This window comes from Megalopta genalis, chromosome 2 (genome assembly GCF_051020955.1).
Source record: "Megalopta genalis isolate 19385.01 chromosome 2, iyMegGena1_principal, whole genome shotgun sequence".
Lineage (NCBI taxonomy): Eukaryota > Metazoa > Arthropoda > Insecta > Hymenoptera > Halictidae > Megalopta > Megalopta genalis.
This window is the reverse complement of record NC_135014.1, coordinates 25,563,441-25,581,952: the sequence shown is the minus strand read 5'-3', so window position 1 is coordinate 25,581,952 and position 18,512 is coordinate 25,563,441. Positions and strand designations below refer to the sequence as shown.

Below are 18,512 nucleotides of genomic sequence, written 5' to 3'. Positions count from 1 at the left end.
TTGTTACAAAACAATGTATAAACCGCGTTTGGAAGTACAGTAAATTCTCCCTAATTAACGCTTAGTAGAACGTTCCCTAATTGCGGCTTCAAAAAATGAACAATTTGGGAGTAGCAGATACGCTAATTCGAAGCTCGCCGTTAATTTTTATAGTTGCCTATTGTCAGCAATTATAAAATCGAGCAGAGCTCGAGTAATCGTTCCTCCTCTTCCCAAATTGTCCATTTTCGTTTCGAAGCCGAAGAGAAGAATTCCGGAGAATTCTCACCGTAGTTCCATTATCAAAGAACCTTCTAACCATAGAAACACGGGTTCCGTTCGCGCCGCGTTCCGCATGCGGCGATACATGAAAATGGGAATTTGCATGAAGATGGAAGTCTAGTTATCGGTTACATTCGCGACTGGCTCGTCGGACGAGATCGAAATATCAATTCCCCGGCGGCGAGCATCCGCGTCGTAAAACGCGGGTAACATCCCCGGGAAATGCCAACGCGTTATTTCTTCGTTACAGACGGCGTAAAAGTGTTTGCGGTGTAGCAGATAGAATCTCGAGGAAATCGGCGGAGCGCCGCGTCGTCGACCGATTTTTCCCTCCGTGTCGGATGAGAGAGGAAGAGTGAGAGAGAGAGAGAGAGAGCGAGGGAGAGAAAGCGCGAGAGAGAGCGTGAGAGAGAGAGAGAGAGAGCGCGCGAGAAAGAGAGCGCGTGAGAGAGAGAGAGAGCGCGAGAGAGAGCGCGAGGGAGAGAGAGCGCGAGGGAAAGAGCGGGTGAGAGAGAGCGCGAGAAAGAGAGCGCGAAGAAAAGAGCGCGCGAGAGAGAGAGCGCGAGGAAAAGAGCGCGCGAGAGAGAGAGGGCGAGAAAAAGAGCGCGCGAGAGAGAGGGAAATAGAGAGAGAGAGAGAGAGAGAGGGGGAAAGAGAGAGCAGAGTGCTAGTGCATAACCGCCGTCGGTTGCAAAAATTCATGCCAGCCGATAGATATCCTCTGTCACGTATTGACGCGCGCGTTCCACGAAGACGTATCGAGTGCGAAACCTCGAGTGACGCTCGTCGAAAGTTGCGTTCGAGGATGGCACGTGTGGGTGTATGTAACCGAGCATGCACAGGGTGTCGAGGAAGTAAATTCTACGATTTTATATAACGTGTCGGACGCGGACATTTATTATTATTATTATTATTCATTACTATTCTCTACTTAAATCGTCCATTTTTGTAGACAATCTGAGCGTCAATTAGGGAGACATCACTGTGACATGAAAGTTGAAGAAGGATAAGGGTTGTTTCGAACGTTCGAATAATCGTCGTCAATTCCATCGGTTATTTTCAGCGAACGCGAACGAAACGTAGCGTTCGCAGGAAAAAAATGTCTTTCTGATGACTATACTTCCGCGACACCCCGTAGAGGTCTCCGCGGGCGAAACGGGGCTGTCGGGCGAGCCGAGGGCTGGCGTAATGGAATTTGACATTAGAATCGACGCCGGAGGTGCGGAATCGGGTGGTATACGATGACGCGGCAGCATGCGGGGCCCCTCTATCGCCGGGAGACGCCGGGTTTCTCGCGCGCGATAAACGCTCGGCGTTCGCCGGAATTTTTCAGAGGAGCATCCGTGACGCCGGGATTTCTTTTAAACGGGCCGCCGTACCCGGAAGTCCTCCCGGCCTCCCTTATTATACGGGCTGACGTGATCCTTCCGGCGAAGATAGCATTCACACCGGCGGCCATAATAAGCTCGTATCGGCCGGGCGCCGCGCCCACCCCTCTGATCCCCGGGCGCCGAAAATCTTTCATATTTGACGGCGCGACGAAATCTAACGTTGCGTATTTATGAGGGAGCTCTCGCGACCTTTTGTCGCTTCCCGGGGGAATCGAGCGGAACTTTTATCGCGGCCAACGTAGACGGAATTCTTGGAACAGGCTCTTTTTATCTACGGACCGAGGATTCGCCCAGGGTGTCCTCGCATCGGTGGAGGGGATGATTCTACGTGAAAAATCAAGTTTTGTTAATTGGAGCTTCGTCGTCGTGATAGTCGATTTTTAATAGCGTTTTCAACAATTTGTGCATTGATAAATTAAATTCGTAACATGTTCATGCGTTACATTTTCATGTAAATGCCATATCAGTTCGCTAAATGTATTTAAAAATCGATTCACAAAAGGTATTTAAAAATCGATTCACAAAAAGTATTAAAAAATCAGTCCACCAAAAGTATTTAAAAATCAGTCGACAAAAAGTACTTAAAAATCAGTTCACAAAAAGTATTTAAAAATCAGTCCATAAAAAGTATTTAGAAATCAGTCCACAAAAGCTATTTAAATATCAGTCCACAAAAAGTATTTAAAGATCAGTCCACACAAAAGCTATTTAAAAATCAGTCCACAAAAAGTACTTAAAAATCAGTTCACAAAAAGTACTTAAAAATCAGTTCACAAGAAGTATTTAAAAATCAGTCCATAAAAAGTATTTAAAAATCAGTCCACAAAAGCTATTTAAAAATTAGTCCACAAAAGCTATTTAAAAATCAGTTCACAAAAAATATTTAAAAATCAGTCCACAAAAGCTATTTAAAAATCAGTCCACAAAAGCTATTTAAAAATCAGTCCACGAAAAATATTTAAAGATCAGTCCACAAAAACTATTCAAAAATCAGTTCACCGAAAATATCTAAAAATCAGTCCACAAAAAGAATTTAAAAATCAGTTCACAAGAAGTATTCAAAAATCAGCTCACAAAAAGTATTTAAAAATCATGGAACATTTTAATTTCCGTTACTAATTTTCTTCCATTTTGCAATTTCTCGAACGCTATAAATAAATACCGCATTACGAGACGATCGAATGTACAAATAATGGTTTCTTAGTCCGCGTATCGTCGGAGAAAGAGGAATAAGATGAAAAATAACGGGAGCATTTTTGTCCTCGCAGATCATCCGAACGTTAAGTGCTACTTCGGTCACGGCGGTCTCCTGGGATTGTCGGAGGGCGTTCATAGCGGAGTACCGATGGTATTGATGCCATTGTTCGGGGATCAGCATCTGAATGCTATGGCGGCCCAAGCCAGGGGTGTCGCTGTAGTCGTAGAATTCACTGAATTGACTGAGAAGAGCCTGAGACACGCTTTGGATGAAGTTTTCAATAATACCAGGTACGTTTCTTTTATTCGTTCTTGAGGGATGCCGAGACCGTTCGGAATCTCCATGGATCATTACCATTTTTGAAAACGTATCTCGAGGAGCGCTGCACGTAAACCGAGATTAAATTAATATAGTTCTCAGATAGGGGATGTTTCTGGTAATTATACGCTTTTATTCTTTAATTATTTTTCTTGACAAAGATGCTTCCATTCCTCATTATTTCCATTTGCTTATAATTATTTCTATTCGTTCATAATTGTTTCTATCTGTTCTGAATTATTTATGTTTGTTTGTAATTATTTCTGTTTGTCCATAATTATTTCTATCTTTTTTTTACAATCATTTCTATCCGTTTATAATTATTTCTATTTGTTCACAATTATTTCTATCTGTTCGTAATTATTTCTGTCTGTTTATAATTATTTTTGTTTGTTTATAATTATTTCTATTGGTATATACAATCATTTCTATCTGTTTATAATTATTGTTGTTTCTTTACAATTATTTCTAACGGTTTATAATTATCTTTGTTCGTCTATAATTATTTCTGTTTGTTTACAATCGTTTCTATCTCTTTAGAATCATTGTTGTTTCTTTACAATTATTCCTATCCGTTTATAATTATCTTTGTTCGTCTATAATTATTTCTGTTTGTTTACAATCGTTTCTATCTCTTTAGAATCATTGTTGTTTCTTTACAATTATTTCTATCCGTTTATAATTATCTTTGTTCGTCTATAATCATTTCTCTCAGTTTATAATTATCGTCGTTTCTTCACAATCATTTCCATCCGTTTACAATTATCTTTATTCGTCTATAATTATCCTGATACGATAAATAAGATAGTAGGTACATTCTCGGCACGCCGAGCGAAAAGAAAATAATTTTGGCCGGCTAAATCCTCGGCGAACAGCCCTGTGTGTGCGTCGAACCCCTAAAACTTCGCGTGCTACGCAAAAGAAAACGAGTGCGGGCGAGCCAACAAGAAATAGAAAAAGAGGAAAACGCTGGGGAAACGGATGGGCAGGGGTGAACCGCGGCGAAAAAAGGAAAATCGTATAATCTGCCCGGATATTCGGTCCGTTGAATATCTCACGAGCTGTCCGGACGCTCGGATACCCGGGAAGTGCATCATCGTTGCAGCACAGAGTCGGCCCCGTTAATCCGTAACGCGGCTCACCGGTTTTTTCCATCCCCTCCTCCCGCCCCCTCTTTCACGTCCCGACAGTTACCGCGTTCCCATAGTTTCTACCGACCATGTTCATAGTTCTTGAGAAGTTCTGCCTCCCTGCATCTCGAGTTCTGCCTTCGCGAAGACGATCCCATTTTTCTATGGTTAATCTAGGTGGCGCCCCGAGCCGTGCTCAACCCTTCTGACATTAACCGGGAGCCATTTTGCACGTTCGAGAATTTTCTACGGAGTTTAGTTTATTTTTCTTGTTGTTGCTGACTTTTATTTAATATTTATTTCGTTAATCTCTGTCAACCCTTAGAAGTCGGTCAACCCTTTACGAAACCCTTTGTCGAAACAGTCTTCTCGATTATAGAATTTGGATTGTAGAATATAGATTATTTCCATTTTATACAGCCTGATGTATTTTCACGAAATTGAATTTTGCGACCGATGCAACAATCTTCGAACATAATGAAATTTGATAATATTAAAATCATTTCAAGACACAGTCATTTTTAATGGAGTCTTTGAGTCGCCGCTCGACTGCAAAGGGTTGTTATTTATTGTCATTACTTTTTATAATTGAAAATTATGATTATAATATAATCAAAAATTTTAATTTTATAATTAAAATAATAGCGGGTGATTCCTCAGGTCATTTGAAGCAACTTTTTTCTTAGCGAAATTGCGATCCGCGGTTTCGTTAACGAGTTATTAACGAAAAACAGCGACCAATGCCAAGCGAATACGGCTGGCGGTAAGCGGCCGAGCCAATGAGCGGTCGAAGCCCAGTTCCGCCGATTGGCTCGGCCGCTATTGGCTACCGCCCACCGCCTAGAGCAAACTTGCCCCTCATTGGTCAGCGTTTTTCGTCAATAACTCGTAAACGAAGCCGCGGATCGCATTTTCGCTAAGGAAAAAGTTGCTTCAAATAACCTGAGGAATAATCTTGTATTATATTTTAATATTTTTCATTATTCAATCCTTCGCACTCGAAGCCATCTTAACTGTATAAATCTAAACTAACTTTTCTGTGTTATAGTATATCTATCTTATACAACAAAGTGCATTTTATTCATACGAAATTGACTCTCGCGATTCACGCAACAGTTACACTTTTAATAATATTTAAAATCTAAACTCCGACAATATAAAAATAATCTTAGAACGTGATATAACAATTTTAGTGCCGTCTCAGAGTCACCGCTCGAGTGCAAAGGGTTAACATCATTTTCTATTTCATGCATCATGACAAAAATAAACAGATCGATTACAAAACGCTAGAAATATTGAAAGAACGTCCGATCGTTCTTTTTTCTCTCCAAGTTCCTGCTCTTTCTACCTCGTTTCCGTCGGCTCTCACTCTCTGACATTTCGGGCTCCCCCCGTCACCGAACGGCCCATTTTTTCCCGTGTTTCCGCGAGCTCGTTCTCCGTGCGGCGGTCCTAAATTCGAGGCACGAATCGCGGGAAGAGCGGACGTGTTCGCCGGCCGGTTCTCGTCCATCGACAAACACGAGGAGCGGCGCGGCGTCGCGACGCCGCGCGCGACGCGCGACACCGACCGCCCACGGTCTCTGTCCCGGCTCGCAGCCGACCGGTCGCATGGGAAATTTCACGGCCGCTAAATGTTTCACGGTACGAATCAACGCCGCGGACCGATGACGACCGTGGAGCCCGGCCGGCCGAAATTAAATTCTACATTATTCAATGCGGCCCCCCCGGATAACTTGTTAACCGCACGGCGGCCGCCGAGCGTTCCGCGGCCACGCGATCCGCAGGCAGCACGCCGCTCCCGCAACCTTTCTGTTTACGCACCGAGCGAATCCGCTCTCGCGAGCCGCGATAATTGCCCGACGCGACCATGAATATTGCAGACGTCGCGTCGCGTCGCGTCGCCGCCAGACGAGACTGGCTTTCTATGACCGCAGGACCTCCTTTTTTCGAACCGGTTTCGAGGCTTTTGGGAGAACAGGTTCAGAAACCCTGTTGACCGCTGATTTTGCGACACGTGAGTGATCGGGGTCGTTGAACCCGCGTATCAAGAGATACATGATTGCGATTTTTTTTCGTAGAGTTCTGGTATTTTGAAGCGACCTTTGCATTCTTGCAAGGTGTTTGTTATATTGAGAATTGGCGATGAAATGCACGGACTTTGTACAATTTTTCGCGGGAATGCTGTTTACAGTGGAATAAAGTTCGATTCTTTCTCTTTAATTTGAAGGAAAAAATACGAGGCTGCGATTTTTTCTCGCAAAGTTATAGCACTTCGAAGCAACCCTTGCATTCTTGCAAGGTGTTTGTTATATTGAGAATTGGCGAGTTTGACGAAATGCACGGACTTTGTATAATTTTTCGCGGGAATGCCGTTTACAGCGGAATAAAGTTCGATTCTTTCTCTTTAATTTGAAGGAATAAAAACGAAGCTGCGATTTTTTCTCGCAAAGTTATAGCACTTCGAAGCAACCCTTGCATTCTTGCAAGGTGTTTGTTATATTGAGAATTGGCGAGTTTGACGAAATGCACGGACTTTGTACAATTTTTCGCGAGAATGCTGTTTACAGTGGAATAAAGTTCGATTCTTTCTCTTTAATTTGAAGGAAAACAAACGAAGCTGCGATTTTTTCTCGCGAAGTTACAGCACTTTGAATCGACCCTTGTAATTTTGCAACCCCTGTATTTCGTCGAACTTGGCAATTTCCACTACAACAAACATAGTCTCGCGTTTAAATGGTTACAATGACGAGGGCGTGTCAAATATAAAATTGAAAAATACTATAATAAAATAGAGGTTTCAAGCTTTAATTTAAAAAAATGAGTCATCGTCCCACGATGATTTCTCGGGGAGTTATCGTCGCTCAAAGTTGGCCGATCTTTTTTCGAAGCTTGTGTACACTATAATTTTCATGAGCTGTGCATGTACGATATTAATCTGACATTACACGGTGCAAGTTACCCGACGATATCTGAGAACCACGTGACACGAGAACCACGTTTCCCAAGAAGATCGCGGAAATATTCGCGAGTGTCTGCGGCGCGAGGCCGTTGAATCCGAAGGATCGATGTGAGAGGTTTCGACTCTGTCTCGTGTGCTCCCGGGCTCGGTATCGTGACCATCGTCCAACTACCGGCTGATTGCGCTTATCCGCGACGACTTTCTTAGCCCGGCCCGCGTGGGCAAGAAACTCGCCGCCGTAAATCAACGGGAAGTGGTGATTACGAGGTGCAGGGCGGCTTGTAGCGCGCGTCACGACAGCCGTCCGGCGGCCGCGCGGACGCTGTTTCCAAATCGTTCGTTAATTTTATATTAGCCGTGCATGAGACGCCACGTTTAACAATTGCAACGGATCACGCGACCGGCTTGCACGGTTAACGCCGATTCCCGTCTCGCATTTCATCGTGTCGTTAGCCGCGCAATTCGTTCCACACGCGGGCCCAGCCCGATCGGGCCGCGACTCGAAAGCGTCGCTTGATCGCCAGATAAATCTTCGCGCCGGTGATAAAGCGCGCTCCGGACTTCCGTGCTCCTTTATTTAAATCACCGCCGACCGTTTCGGAGAACGTTCGATCAAAATCCTGGAGACTGTTGAACGAATCGATGAAATCGCGTTCCGTCGCGCTAGTGCATCGTTATTCGGTGATTTGTTCATTTATTTGTCGTCAAATTTGAAATCGAGAAATACTGCCTTAAAGTAGAAGTTTCAAGCTTTCACTTTTTAAAAAGGGTACGGGACTGCGATTTTTTTTCGCAATGTTATGGCACTTTGAAATAACCCTTGCATTTTTACAAGGTATTCGTCATATTGAGAATTGGCGAGTTTGACGAAATGCACGGACTCTGCACAATCTTTTTGCGGAGATTCCGTTTAGTGTAGAATAAAGTTCGATCTTTCCTCTTTAATTTGAAATAAAAAAAACGGGACTGCAATTTTTTTTCGCGAAGTTACAGCACTTTGAAGCAACCCTTGCATTCTCACTATTTCAATGCCTGCATTTTATTTAGAAGTTGCGGTTTGTAGAAGAAAAAAACCTTTAAAAAAGTGTCCCAAAAATGAAATATCGGCGAATAATGGATTAAAACGGCGACACAAACCGCTTCTAATTTCTCGCGCGGAGCACGTCGCGATTTATTTCCGCGCGCGATCCCCGCGAGCAGGAAAAAGTGTTCGATTTGACGCGAAACGAGCGTCGGCCGTGCGTCGGCAACGTTCGCGGAGCTCGAACGGCGCGGGCATTTCGCGCTGGAAATTGCGAACGTGTGCCGGAGGACCCTTGGCCATCGGAACGCGTGCGTGACGACGGGGACCGAGCGTTGATCGCGGAGACGGGACCGTCCGTCAGCGGCCGATTAGCCGGCGCTATATTTCGATCACGTAACCACCGGAATGCAAATCGCGATCGTCCAATTACGCGCGTACGAATCTATTTATTAATTAATATTCAAGGCGTTACGTAACACGGGAGAGGGGGCAGGGGGACACAGTAGCACCTGCCACGCGGCGAGGATCGTTGCTCCGCCGCCCCCGCGCTGTCGAAGATCCAAGGCGTACTCGTAAATCCTGGCCTGTCGTAATTACCCGGAACCGAGCCACGTCGAACGCGAACTTGCCAACGCTTTCGCGTCGTTTTGATTTATTAAGCAGCTTTCATCGCTCGGAGCAGTGACTCGCGTGGCTCGTAATTAAATCGGCCCTAAATCATAAGTCTGAAAGTAACGAGGGCCGGGGTTTCTATCCTGTTAGGGGCGCGTCTTCGGCGGGAAACGCTCTGTTATGCTTATTTGTTTGCGGGACGGTGTCGCAGAAGACCGCAGAAGTCTGTAGTAGGCTGCACAAGTCCACACAAGTCCGCAGAAGTTCGCAGAAGTTGTGGCATGTGGTCGCAGAATTGCCTTTAAATTGTGGCACGTGGCCTCTGAAATGTCTTTGAATCGCGTCACGTGGCCTCAGAATTGCTTTAGCATTGTGTCGTGCGGTCTCAGAAATGCCTTCAAATTGTAACATTTAGTCTCCGAATTGCCTTCAAATTGTATCATTTAGTCTCCGAATTGCCTTCAAATCGTGTCATGTGGCTCCGAATTGCCTTCAAATCGTGTCATGTGGTCTCAGAATTGCCTTCAACTTCTATCATGTAGTTTTAGAATTGCCTTAAAATCGTGTCACGTTGCTTAGAATTGCCTTCGAATCGTGTCACGTGGCTCCGAATTGCCTTCGAATCGTAGAAAGTAGCCTCCGAATTGCCTTCGAATCACAGCAAGCAGCCTCCGAATTGCCTTCGAATCGTAGCAAGTAGCCTCCGAATTGCCTTCGAATCGTAGCAAGTAGCCTCCGAATCGCCTTCGAATCGTAGCAAAAAACTTAGAAATAAGAATTCTATAAAAACGAGCCACGATGCCCGAAGAATCGCGACTTAATATTCTCGGATCCACCTCTTTCAATTCCGACCTCCGAACATTTCCGTGAGAAATTACCGTACTATGTCGTCGTTGCGTGTCGTAACTCGATAGTATCCGCTCAAAGACACATCGTGGCAATAAACTGGGCACGATCACGATTTCCCGGGTCGCGGCAGAGTCAAATCGACGCTCGACTATCCCGTGATCCGGCCATGAAGCTTCACTTTTGCTAGCCGGCCGATCGGCGCGATCTTAAAATCGCCATAACCGAAGTTATGTCATTGGCCGTGGTTCACGGCTCCTCGAATTAGGGGATGGAGAGGAGGAGGAGGGACTCGCGGCGGCCCGTGACGCTGGTATAGAGCAGCAGAATTCTCTTCGACTCCTTGGACCTGCTCCAGGGTCCCGCGGGGCTGACGAAAGTGGTCATTCCATTCTCAAGACCTTTCCTCATCGTTGCACCCGTACGCCAATTTTTTGACGATTCTATGGCTGAGTTGTTTCGCTCTGATATATAGGAGCTGCGAATAATTCTGAAAGATTGAAAGCTGCGTTAATTGCAGATGGGCGCAGAGACGCATGAACACTGATTTTTATTCTTAATTATTTTAAAAAGCTTCAAATAGTTTTATAGCATTTGAAAATTTTTTGAATGGTTTTACAGTGGTTTGCTTTTGATGCATTCGTGTCGAAAATGCATAAAATGCATAAAATCTAGTATTAAGTTGTGTTCAATTATATTAAGTTGTATTAAGTTAAATTGAATTGTATTAAGTTCTATTGAGTTATATTACGTTCTGTTAAATTTTATTAAGTTGTATTACGTTCTATTGATTTATATTAAGTTGAATTAAGTTGCTTAAAGTCGTATTAAAGTTGTACTAAGACCTATTAAGTTGTATTAAGTCATATCAAGTTTTATTAAGTCCTATTAAGTTGTATTAAATTGTATTAATTTATATTAAGTTGAATTAAGTTGTTTCAAGTTGTTTAAAGTCTTATTAGGTTGTATTAAGTCGTATCAAGTCGTATCAAGTCGTACTAAGTCGTACTAAGTCGTATCAAGTCGTATCAAGTTATCCATCAAAATTTTAAGTTCAAATTCGCAATCGACAGACTCCGTATGTCCACGCAAATGCACACGTTTACAAAAAAGAAAAATAGAGCAACAGAATTTCCGATAATCTCATCGCAGCCAAAAAATCCGAAATAATTCTCCATTATGCGACCCAAGATCCGAAAGTCGCCAGATTCTGTCCAAAACTGTGGCAATCATCCGAGCAGAGAAAATCCGAACAAAATGATCTCCGATTAAATCAAAGGACTTTCGCAAGACTCTTTCGAGGTTTCGGTCACGTTATCACCCCGGTCAGAGTCCGCCGTCAGGTGATGCAGGTTTCAAGGCTGCCTAGGGAACAAGAAGACGCCGCGCAATGACGCGTGCAACTTCTCCGCGCGTGAAAGTAATTGCGCGACCCTAACTTCCCCATCCAGTCCCACTGTCGCCGCTTTGATGAATGGTAGAACGTTCGATTAACCGAGCGAGTCCGGAACTTCCGGTCTGATTGATGTCTGCCGAGCCGACGCAAAGAACTTCGGACTCTCATTGATTATTGGACAGTTTAAACAGTTCGCGATTCCGCGCTCGGCCGGATGAGCGATCGCTGAACTTTTGCTGTTGCCGCGAGACAATTCGCTTGGCTTGCTTCGTGACAATTCGCTGCTGAATCGCATCGCTTAAACGCCGCGCCACGCAGCGTCGTGTCAGTGTTGTTTCAGCTAAAGAAACAGGAAGCTTTCTATTTCGCTTAAAACCCTCGCAATTCGTATATAACAGGTCGATGGATTTTCAAAAATATCCGGAGAATGTATCCGTTTCAGTACCCAACATCAGTTTCCTCATTATGCTAAGTAGCCAGCTGATTATGCTAGCTTCCTAAATAGCTAGCTATCGAAGAGCACGGACTAGTTTCATTATTTATAGAGACGCCTTGCATCAATTATTTAATTCCGATCCTATTGGAGTATCAACGTCGATTCCGGAGAAACAGTTTCACAAATATATATATAATTAAATTACGGATTCCATGAATTCATGGAAAATAGCACGATCGTTGAAACGATTAACGAATGGAAATAATGTCTAAATATCGGGTCGTTGTTCTACGAGAAAACCGAAGTAATTCCGAAATAAACCGAGGTTAAATAACAATTTAATAAACCGAAAAGTCGGCACACAGACCATTTTGTGTCGTCTTCCACGTCGCGTGCCACGCTTGATCGACTCCGTCGTCCCTTAGCATCGACGTAGCAATATATTACATCGGCGCAGGACTAGCGAAATTCCCAGCGACCCGAAATGTAGCATTTCCCGGAGAAACGACTGTAATTTCGAGACAGACCGAGATGAAATAATAATTCAACAAACCGAAAGGTAATTTCAATTTTCTCGCAAGCCGTCTATACGGAAAACCGAAATTGCAACAGCCTAATAATATTTTAGTACTAATATTTAGCATTAATTAGTCCTGCAAACGGCCTTTATCTCGCATATAAAAATCCGCGGTCTGCTGAAAATCTGTGTTTCATAATTCAACGAAGCAGCCGTTTACATTCACGGTTCGAAAGTAGATTTTCGAGAGGTCTCGGCCAGGATTTCGGGATTTGGGACCATCTGGAGGGTGGAGTGGGGGGGTTGAACGAGGCCGCAAAACGGCGGCGGGGATCACGAATCACGAGAAGAGGATCCGAGGCCCTTTTCGGCTCTCCGGAATAAATCCGGCCGGCGCCGGATTGAAGGGCCGTTGGTTCCGCGGCTGGTTCGGCAGCGGTGCGGGTGGCGGTCGGTTCCGCAAGCTCTGGAGCTCGTCGGGCGAAAAAGGGTTACGCTCGGAGGAGGATAAGGACGGGAACAACAGAGCAATAAAGCGGACGAGGCGAGGGCGAGGCAGCCGAGGCCGCGCGGAGTAAACGGAGAAAGACAGATGGAAGGGAGCGAACCGAGCGAAAAACCCGAGGACAAAGCGGGCAGGGCGGTAACCAGTGGAGCGGGGTGGCGAGGAGGGGGGAAGGAACGGTGAGTTGGGTGTCGAGCTAACTTGACGACGGAGCTGCACTATGTTATCCCTCAGCCGTAACCGAAGAAGAAGCGGAGGAGCAGAGGCGTGCCTCGTACCTCCTTACAAACTGCCGAAACTTTGACTACCGCCACCCCGGCAACCCTGCCAACCCTCCGACTGCTGGCTGCTGGCTTTACGTGGCAGCTTGTACGCCTCGCCGCGCCACACACGCCCTTTCCTTTCACCGGCGGAACGCGGATCCGTGTACGCGCGCCACGGCTCTATTTTCGAGAGCGGGACGATGATCGCACGCTCCGCTGCCTGGCCCCGTCAAATTTAAATGTCCCGGGTCCTGATCACGCCGACGACCCAGTTTCCCAGCTGATCGCCAGTTCCCGGCGATTCGGGTCCCTGCCCGGGATCGGTTGCCTCGCTCTGGCAACTTCAGTCTCCACGAGGAAACCAATTCCCCTCGGAAACTTGTCCGCCGCGGCGGAGGACGCGGCGCGGATCTCCGCCGCATCGCGGGAATTTCTTTCGTAACTGGTGCTGGCTCCTCGAACCGGGAACTCCGTTCGTGCACGGTGGACGTTCCGATCTCTGTGCCCCAATTTCTGTGCCCTGGAATTCAAATCGTACGGAGAGAAAGGGGAGCTTTATTGTACGTGAATTGACGGTTTATGTCGTTTTATCGTGCTCGGCTGTTAACGTGAATAATTGTACATAGTTTGTTGCGTTGGTAACGTTGTAATTTAGAAATGTTATGATTTTAGTAAATATTTTTTGGTTCGTGTTAGAGCAGTTTCCACGAGCTCGACTAGCATGTCCTCGTGAAAAAGAAATGCTTGTTGAAGATTTCCGTATGAAATGAATTATTAATGTTATTTTAGTGTTCTGTTATTATTATCATTTAGTGATGAAAACGATAAAAATTACACCTATCGTGTATGTTTTTATATTTTTGAAATATGTCCGGAAAATAATAATAAATAAGTAATATAGTAAACAGTGAAATAGTGAAATATAATATAATAAATAGTAAAATAGCGAAGCTGTCTAAAGCTGAAGAAAGTTTGTAAAAGCAGACGAAACTGAGGGGACGTGTTAAAAATCGTACAAAGCTGGGGAACGTTTCAAAAACCGTCTGGTAATAAGGAGACGTTTTAAAAATCGTGCGAAAGTGAGGAAACCCTTTAGAAATGATACGAAGGTAGGGAAACGTTTCGAAAAGCGCGTGTGGAATGAAGAAACGTTTTAAAAATCGTGCGAAAGTAAGAAAACGTTTTCGAGGCTGTATAAAATTACGAAAACGTTTCGAAAGCCGTATAAAATTAAGAGAACGCTTCAAAAACCGTGCGAAATTAAGGAAACGTTCCAGAAACCGCGCAAAATTATTTACAAGTAGTCCGAAAACGTTGTGGAACAATACACTGCAGAATCAACCCGACTTTTTCAACACGTCTCCGTCGAAACGAGCGAATTAAATAGCGAATTAGATAGCGAATTAAATATCGAATTAAATAGCGAATTATATATCGAATTAAATATCTAATTAAATATCAAATTAAATCGCGAATTAAATAATTAATTAAATAGCGAATTAAATATCGAATTAAATAGCGAATTAAATAGCGAATTGAATAGCGAATTAAATAGCGAATTAAATAGTGAATTAAATAGCGAATTAAATAGTGAATTAAATATCGAATTAAATATCGAATTAAATAGCGAATTAAATATCGAATTAAATGGCGAATTAAATAGCGAATTAAATATCGAATTAAATATCGAATTAAATAGCAAATTAAATAGCGAATTAAATATCGAATTAAATATTGAATTAAATAGCGAATTAAATAGCGAATTAAATAGCGAATTAAATAGCGAATTAAATATCGAATTAAATATCGAACTAACTAGCGAATTAATTATATCGTGCTCCAGACGAAACCAAAACTCCTCGGAAGACCGGGAGTCCCGATCTCCGCGCGGATTCGAAGCACCTCGAAGCCGTGGAGTTAATCCCGCGGTGTCTACCTTGGAATATCTCGCGTGTAAAACGGGCGAATCGGTTCGAGCCAGGCGATGTCTGGCTGCAACGCGAACGACCATTGTTCTCGCGAATGTTGCCCCGGAGGCAGGATGTTCGGTTCGGATGATAGTGTCTCGTTTTCAGGAGGATAGGGTTCGGCGGCCGCCGCCGCGGATCCGAAAGTCGGTTCGCTTCGGCGGCACGACTCGACGGGTATCGCGGAGCCCCGGCTCGGCCCGGCCCGGCCCGGTCTCGCGACAGATTAAAAAGTTGCCTATTTGCAAACGGAAGTTCCGCGAAGCGTCTTCGGCGGCGACGGCGGCGGCGTGTGTTTATCAGGAATATATTCCGCCGGCCGGGAGTTAAAGCGAGTCTGCGGAGGAGCAAAAAGCCGGCGGATCTGCTGAATTTCATTATTTAAGTTACGTGTACGGGTTCGGGCCACGGGCACAAGTGTTTGAATAATGCATCCGGCGCCGCGATGTACACGGGGGAGGGGGGAGGGGGGAGGGGTGCGCCGCGTTTTAGAAAACGCTTTAAACACAGACGTTCGCGTCCGGCCGGAGCGGACGACTTCATAACTCGCACGCCCCCCGTTGGAATTGGCGTCGAGCGAAATTTTTATCTGGCGACGGACCGAACCGATTTGTTTTTTTCGATCCGATTTCAGCGCGGCGCGCGAACGAGCATCGTCGTTGCCCCGAATTTCCAGCGGTAATTGATCGGCCCGAAAGCGGAAGCCGCGCGTAACAGTAAACCGACCCGCGAATGCAACGGTTACACTTTATCCAGGATTTTAATGAATATGTTAAACGAGCTGAAAAACTGCCCAGAGATCATTATTATATTTAGAGGGGTTGGGTTTCACCCCGGGAGGGGAAAACGTAAAAAAAAAAAAAAACAAAAAATGAAAAAAAAATGAAAGCCGGTTCGAACGCGTTGCAACGCGATACTGCAGATATTTTATGCTCCCTGCGTGCGCGACGCTTGTGTGCGTGATAAATCATCGGCGAAATATGGCGCGCGCTTTTCGAATTGAAATGATGGTGTTACGCATGTTGCAATTAACGTGGAATTCTCTCGCGAGAAAAATCGACTGAGAATGGCGCGAATTCGTCGGGTGTGGAAGTGTATGATCCATGTGAAACGCTTGTTGTCAGTGCTCCTTGAACTACCATAACATTTTGAAAAAAGTGGCAAACAGGTCATTGAACTTCGTAGATTATTCGAGCTTCATTTTTCCGCTCCTTTCGATCCACTTTTCTTTTTCAACACAGCGCCTCGCATTCACAAATCCTGCGTTCGCAAATCCTGTGTTCGCAAATTTCGTTAACATTAGTATAGTTTATCGGTAGATGGTTTCAGCCTGAAAACAGGTTCAAGAGACGGCAAGGAAGCAGCCTTTAACCTGCAAATCATTTCGAAATTTGCACGGCGACCGGAACGGGCCGAGTGAATCACGGCGAATCGCGGTAAATCTCTCGCTAAGGAGGGCTTTTTCTCGTGACACGGGCTCCCGGGGACCCGTCGAACGTCTCCGACGGCTGTCCCGGGGGATATAAGATTCTCTGATCTTGTTATGCAACGAGTCCCATTCGACCGCGTTCCCCGTTTTATTTGCCGCATCCGCCGGACTTATTAAGCCCCGTGTCCCGGATAATCCCGGCAGACAGCTTCGATCTCATAATAATCGAAATCTCCCGGCCGAATTTAATTCTCCGGGCTTCCAGCCCGCCGTCATCCGGCCACGAGATACGGTTCCCGTTGAAACGGGGTTCGCGGTTCACTGGAAACTCGCGATCCCGCGGGATACGCCGGCAAGACGTTGCGAATTAAACGGCTACGCTCGAACCGCCGGCTTTTCTTAGTGCTGCGATCCCAAACGCGCCCGGATGGTTCGCTTTCCTTCGCGCTAAACAGATGCCATAACGTTGCATTAACAGTAGGTCCACATTAGATCCACTAAAAAAGCAGCCGATTTGTATTAGTTTATTAATGATGTTTATTTTGGTCCTGTAATATTCGTAACATTTTATATAATTTATTATTAATTTATTATATAATCTATTATATAATTTATTATATAATTTATTGCATAATTTATTATATAATTTATTATATAATTTATTATATAATTTATTATATAATTTATTATTATTTTTTTACAGCACGTAAATGAAGGTTATCTTTAGGTTCCACGAATTTAATGTTAAAACTGACAAATGTTTATTGACTTGTACGAACAGGACTGAATTTATTTAAATCTTTCTCCACGTTTATTATGAATTGTACTTAATTCAAGGAATTTATTCGATAATTTTCTGTGAGAGGATTTTCGCAATATCAACAATTTTTAAATGGAAGATAGGAAATCATATTTTCATTGGCACGGTAGATCCATGTGCTCAGGATTTTTTTTAGAAAGAAATTACAAACTATTTTGTATCAGTCTTTGGAAGATCGTTCTAATAGCATGCGAGATGCAATATACATTTTTCTCGAGGCGAAACGTTGAAAATTCTTGGAGCTGGAATTCATCGAACGATATGTCTTTTCAAAGGAAACCATTCTGCTGGTCTAAAACAAAAAAAAAAAGAATGAGATCGCATGTGTGAAGATATTCGTGTGCGCGATTCTCGGGAAACTGCTCGTGGAAAATAAAAATGGTCTGCATCGGTTGCAAGAAATTGAAGCTATAGAAAAATGCATTTCTTCTTTGACTTTATCCTTCGCTGAATATTAACGAATCGTAAGAAGCAGAATGATATTCGAATTTTGCAGTCGTTCTGTAGTTCTCATATTTCATTTGTATATTTCTGTCATAAATTTTTACCACATCTTCAGCCATATTTTATAAATATATAAAAAAATATACATATATATTATATTATTTACATAAAAATATTGTATAAATATATTATATTATTTGTATAAATATTATATAAATATATTATAAGTATATTATATTATCTGTATAAATATTATACAAATATATCATATTATTTATATAAATATTATATAAATACATTATATTATTTATGTAAATATTATATAAGTATATTATATTATCTGTATAAATATTATACAAATATATCATATTATTTATATAAATATTATAAAATACATTATATTATTTGTATAAATATTATATAAGTAATATTATATCATTATCTATATAAAAGTACGTGTACACTTGTCGTACATCTTTTTATAAAAGCATGTATTTAATACAATCAAATGATTTCGCTTGCTGTTTTCGTAACAAACGACGCCATCAAACGCGATAAAATCTCGGAGAATCGGGTTTTCGAAGCGATCGAAATATCGAGCGATCCCGCGAAAATTTTCGGCATTATTCCGGCTGTTTTATGGAAACGGAGCAGCACGCGTGGCGCGACGCGTCCCCCCCGCGCCCGAATATCCGAGGCCAGGGATAAGATTTCCGGATTTTGATCTCGTTCTACCGTTGTTCCCCAGTTTCTGGCTCTATCCTCCTCTCGCTGGACGTCGAAATTTTCTTCCCAAGGCCTTCCGCCGTATTACCCGGGCGACTTATCGAGTTACAAAGACGTATATCGTCGGGAAGCGATTGGATTTTCCCGACCACCGTCTAGCACCCGACGAAGGAGAAGCCTCCGGGGAACGAGATCGCTTCTGCACACAGGGTGCTCCGAAATACGCGTCCGCGAATGCGAAACGCGGATTTTCCTCGACGCGGCACA

At 43.8% G+C, this 18,512-nt stretch overlaps 1 protein-coding gene across 1 annotated transcript in view; it reads left to right on the top strand.

Moving 5' to 3' along the window:
* LOC117220621 (uncharacterized) overlaps positions 1-18,512 on the top strand; it is a 59,477-nt gene that overhangs the window by 24,828 nt on the left and 16,137 nt on the right. Inside the window, exon 4 of the mRNA XM_076519440.1 lies at positions 2,921-3,140. Within this exon, the coding sequence (XP_076375555.1) occupies positions 2,921-3,140 (220 nt within the window). The remainder of the gene's footprint in view (positions 1-2,920; positions 3,141-18,512) is intronic.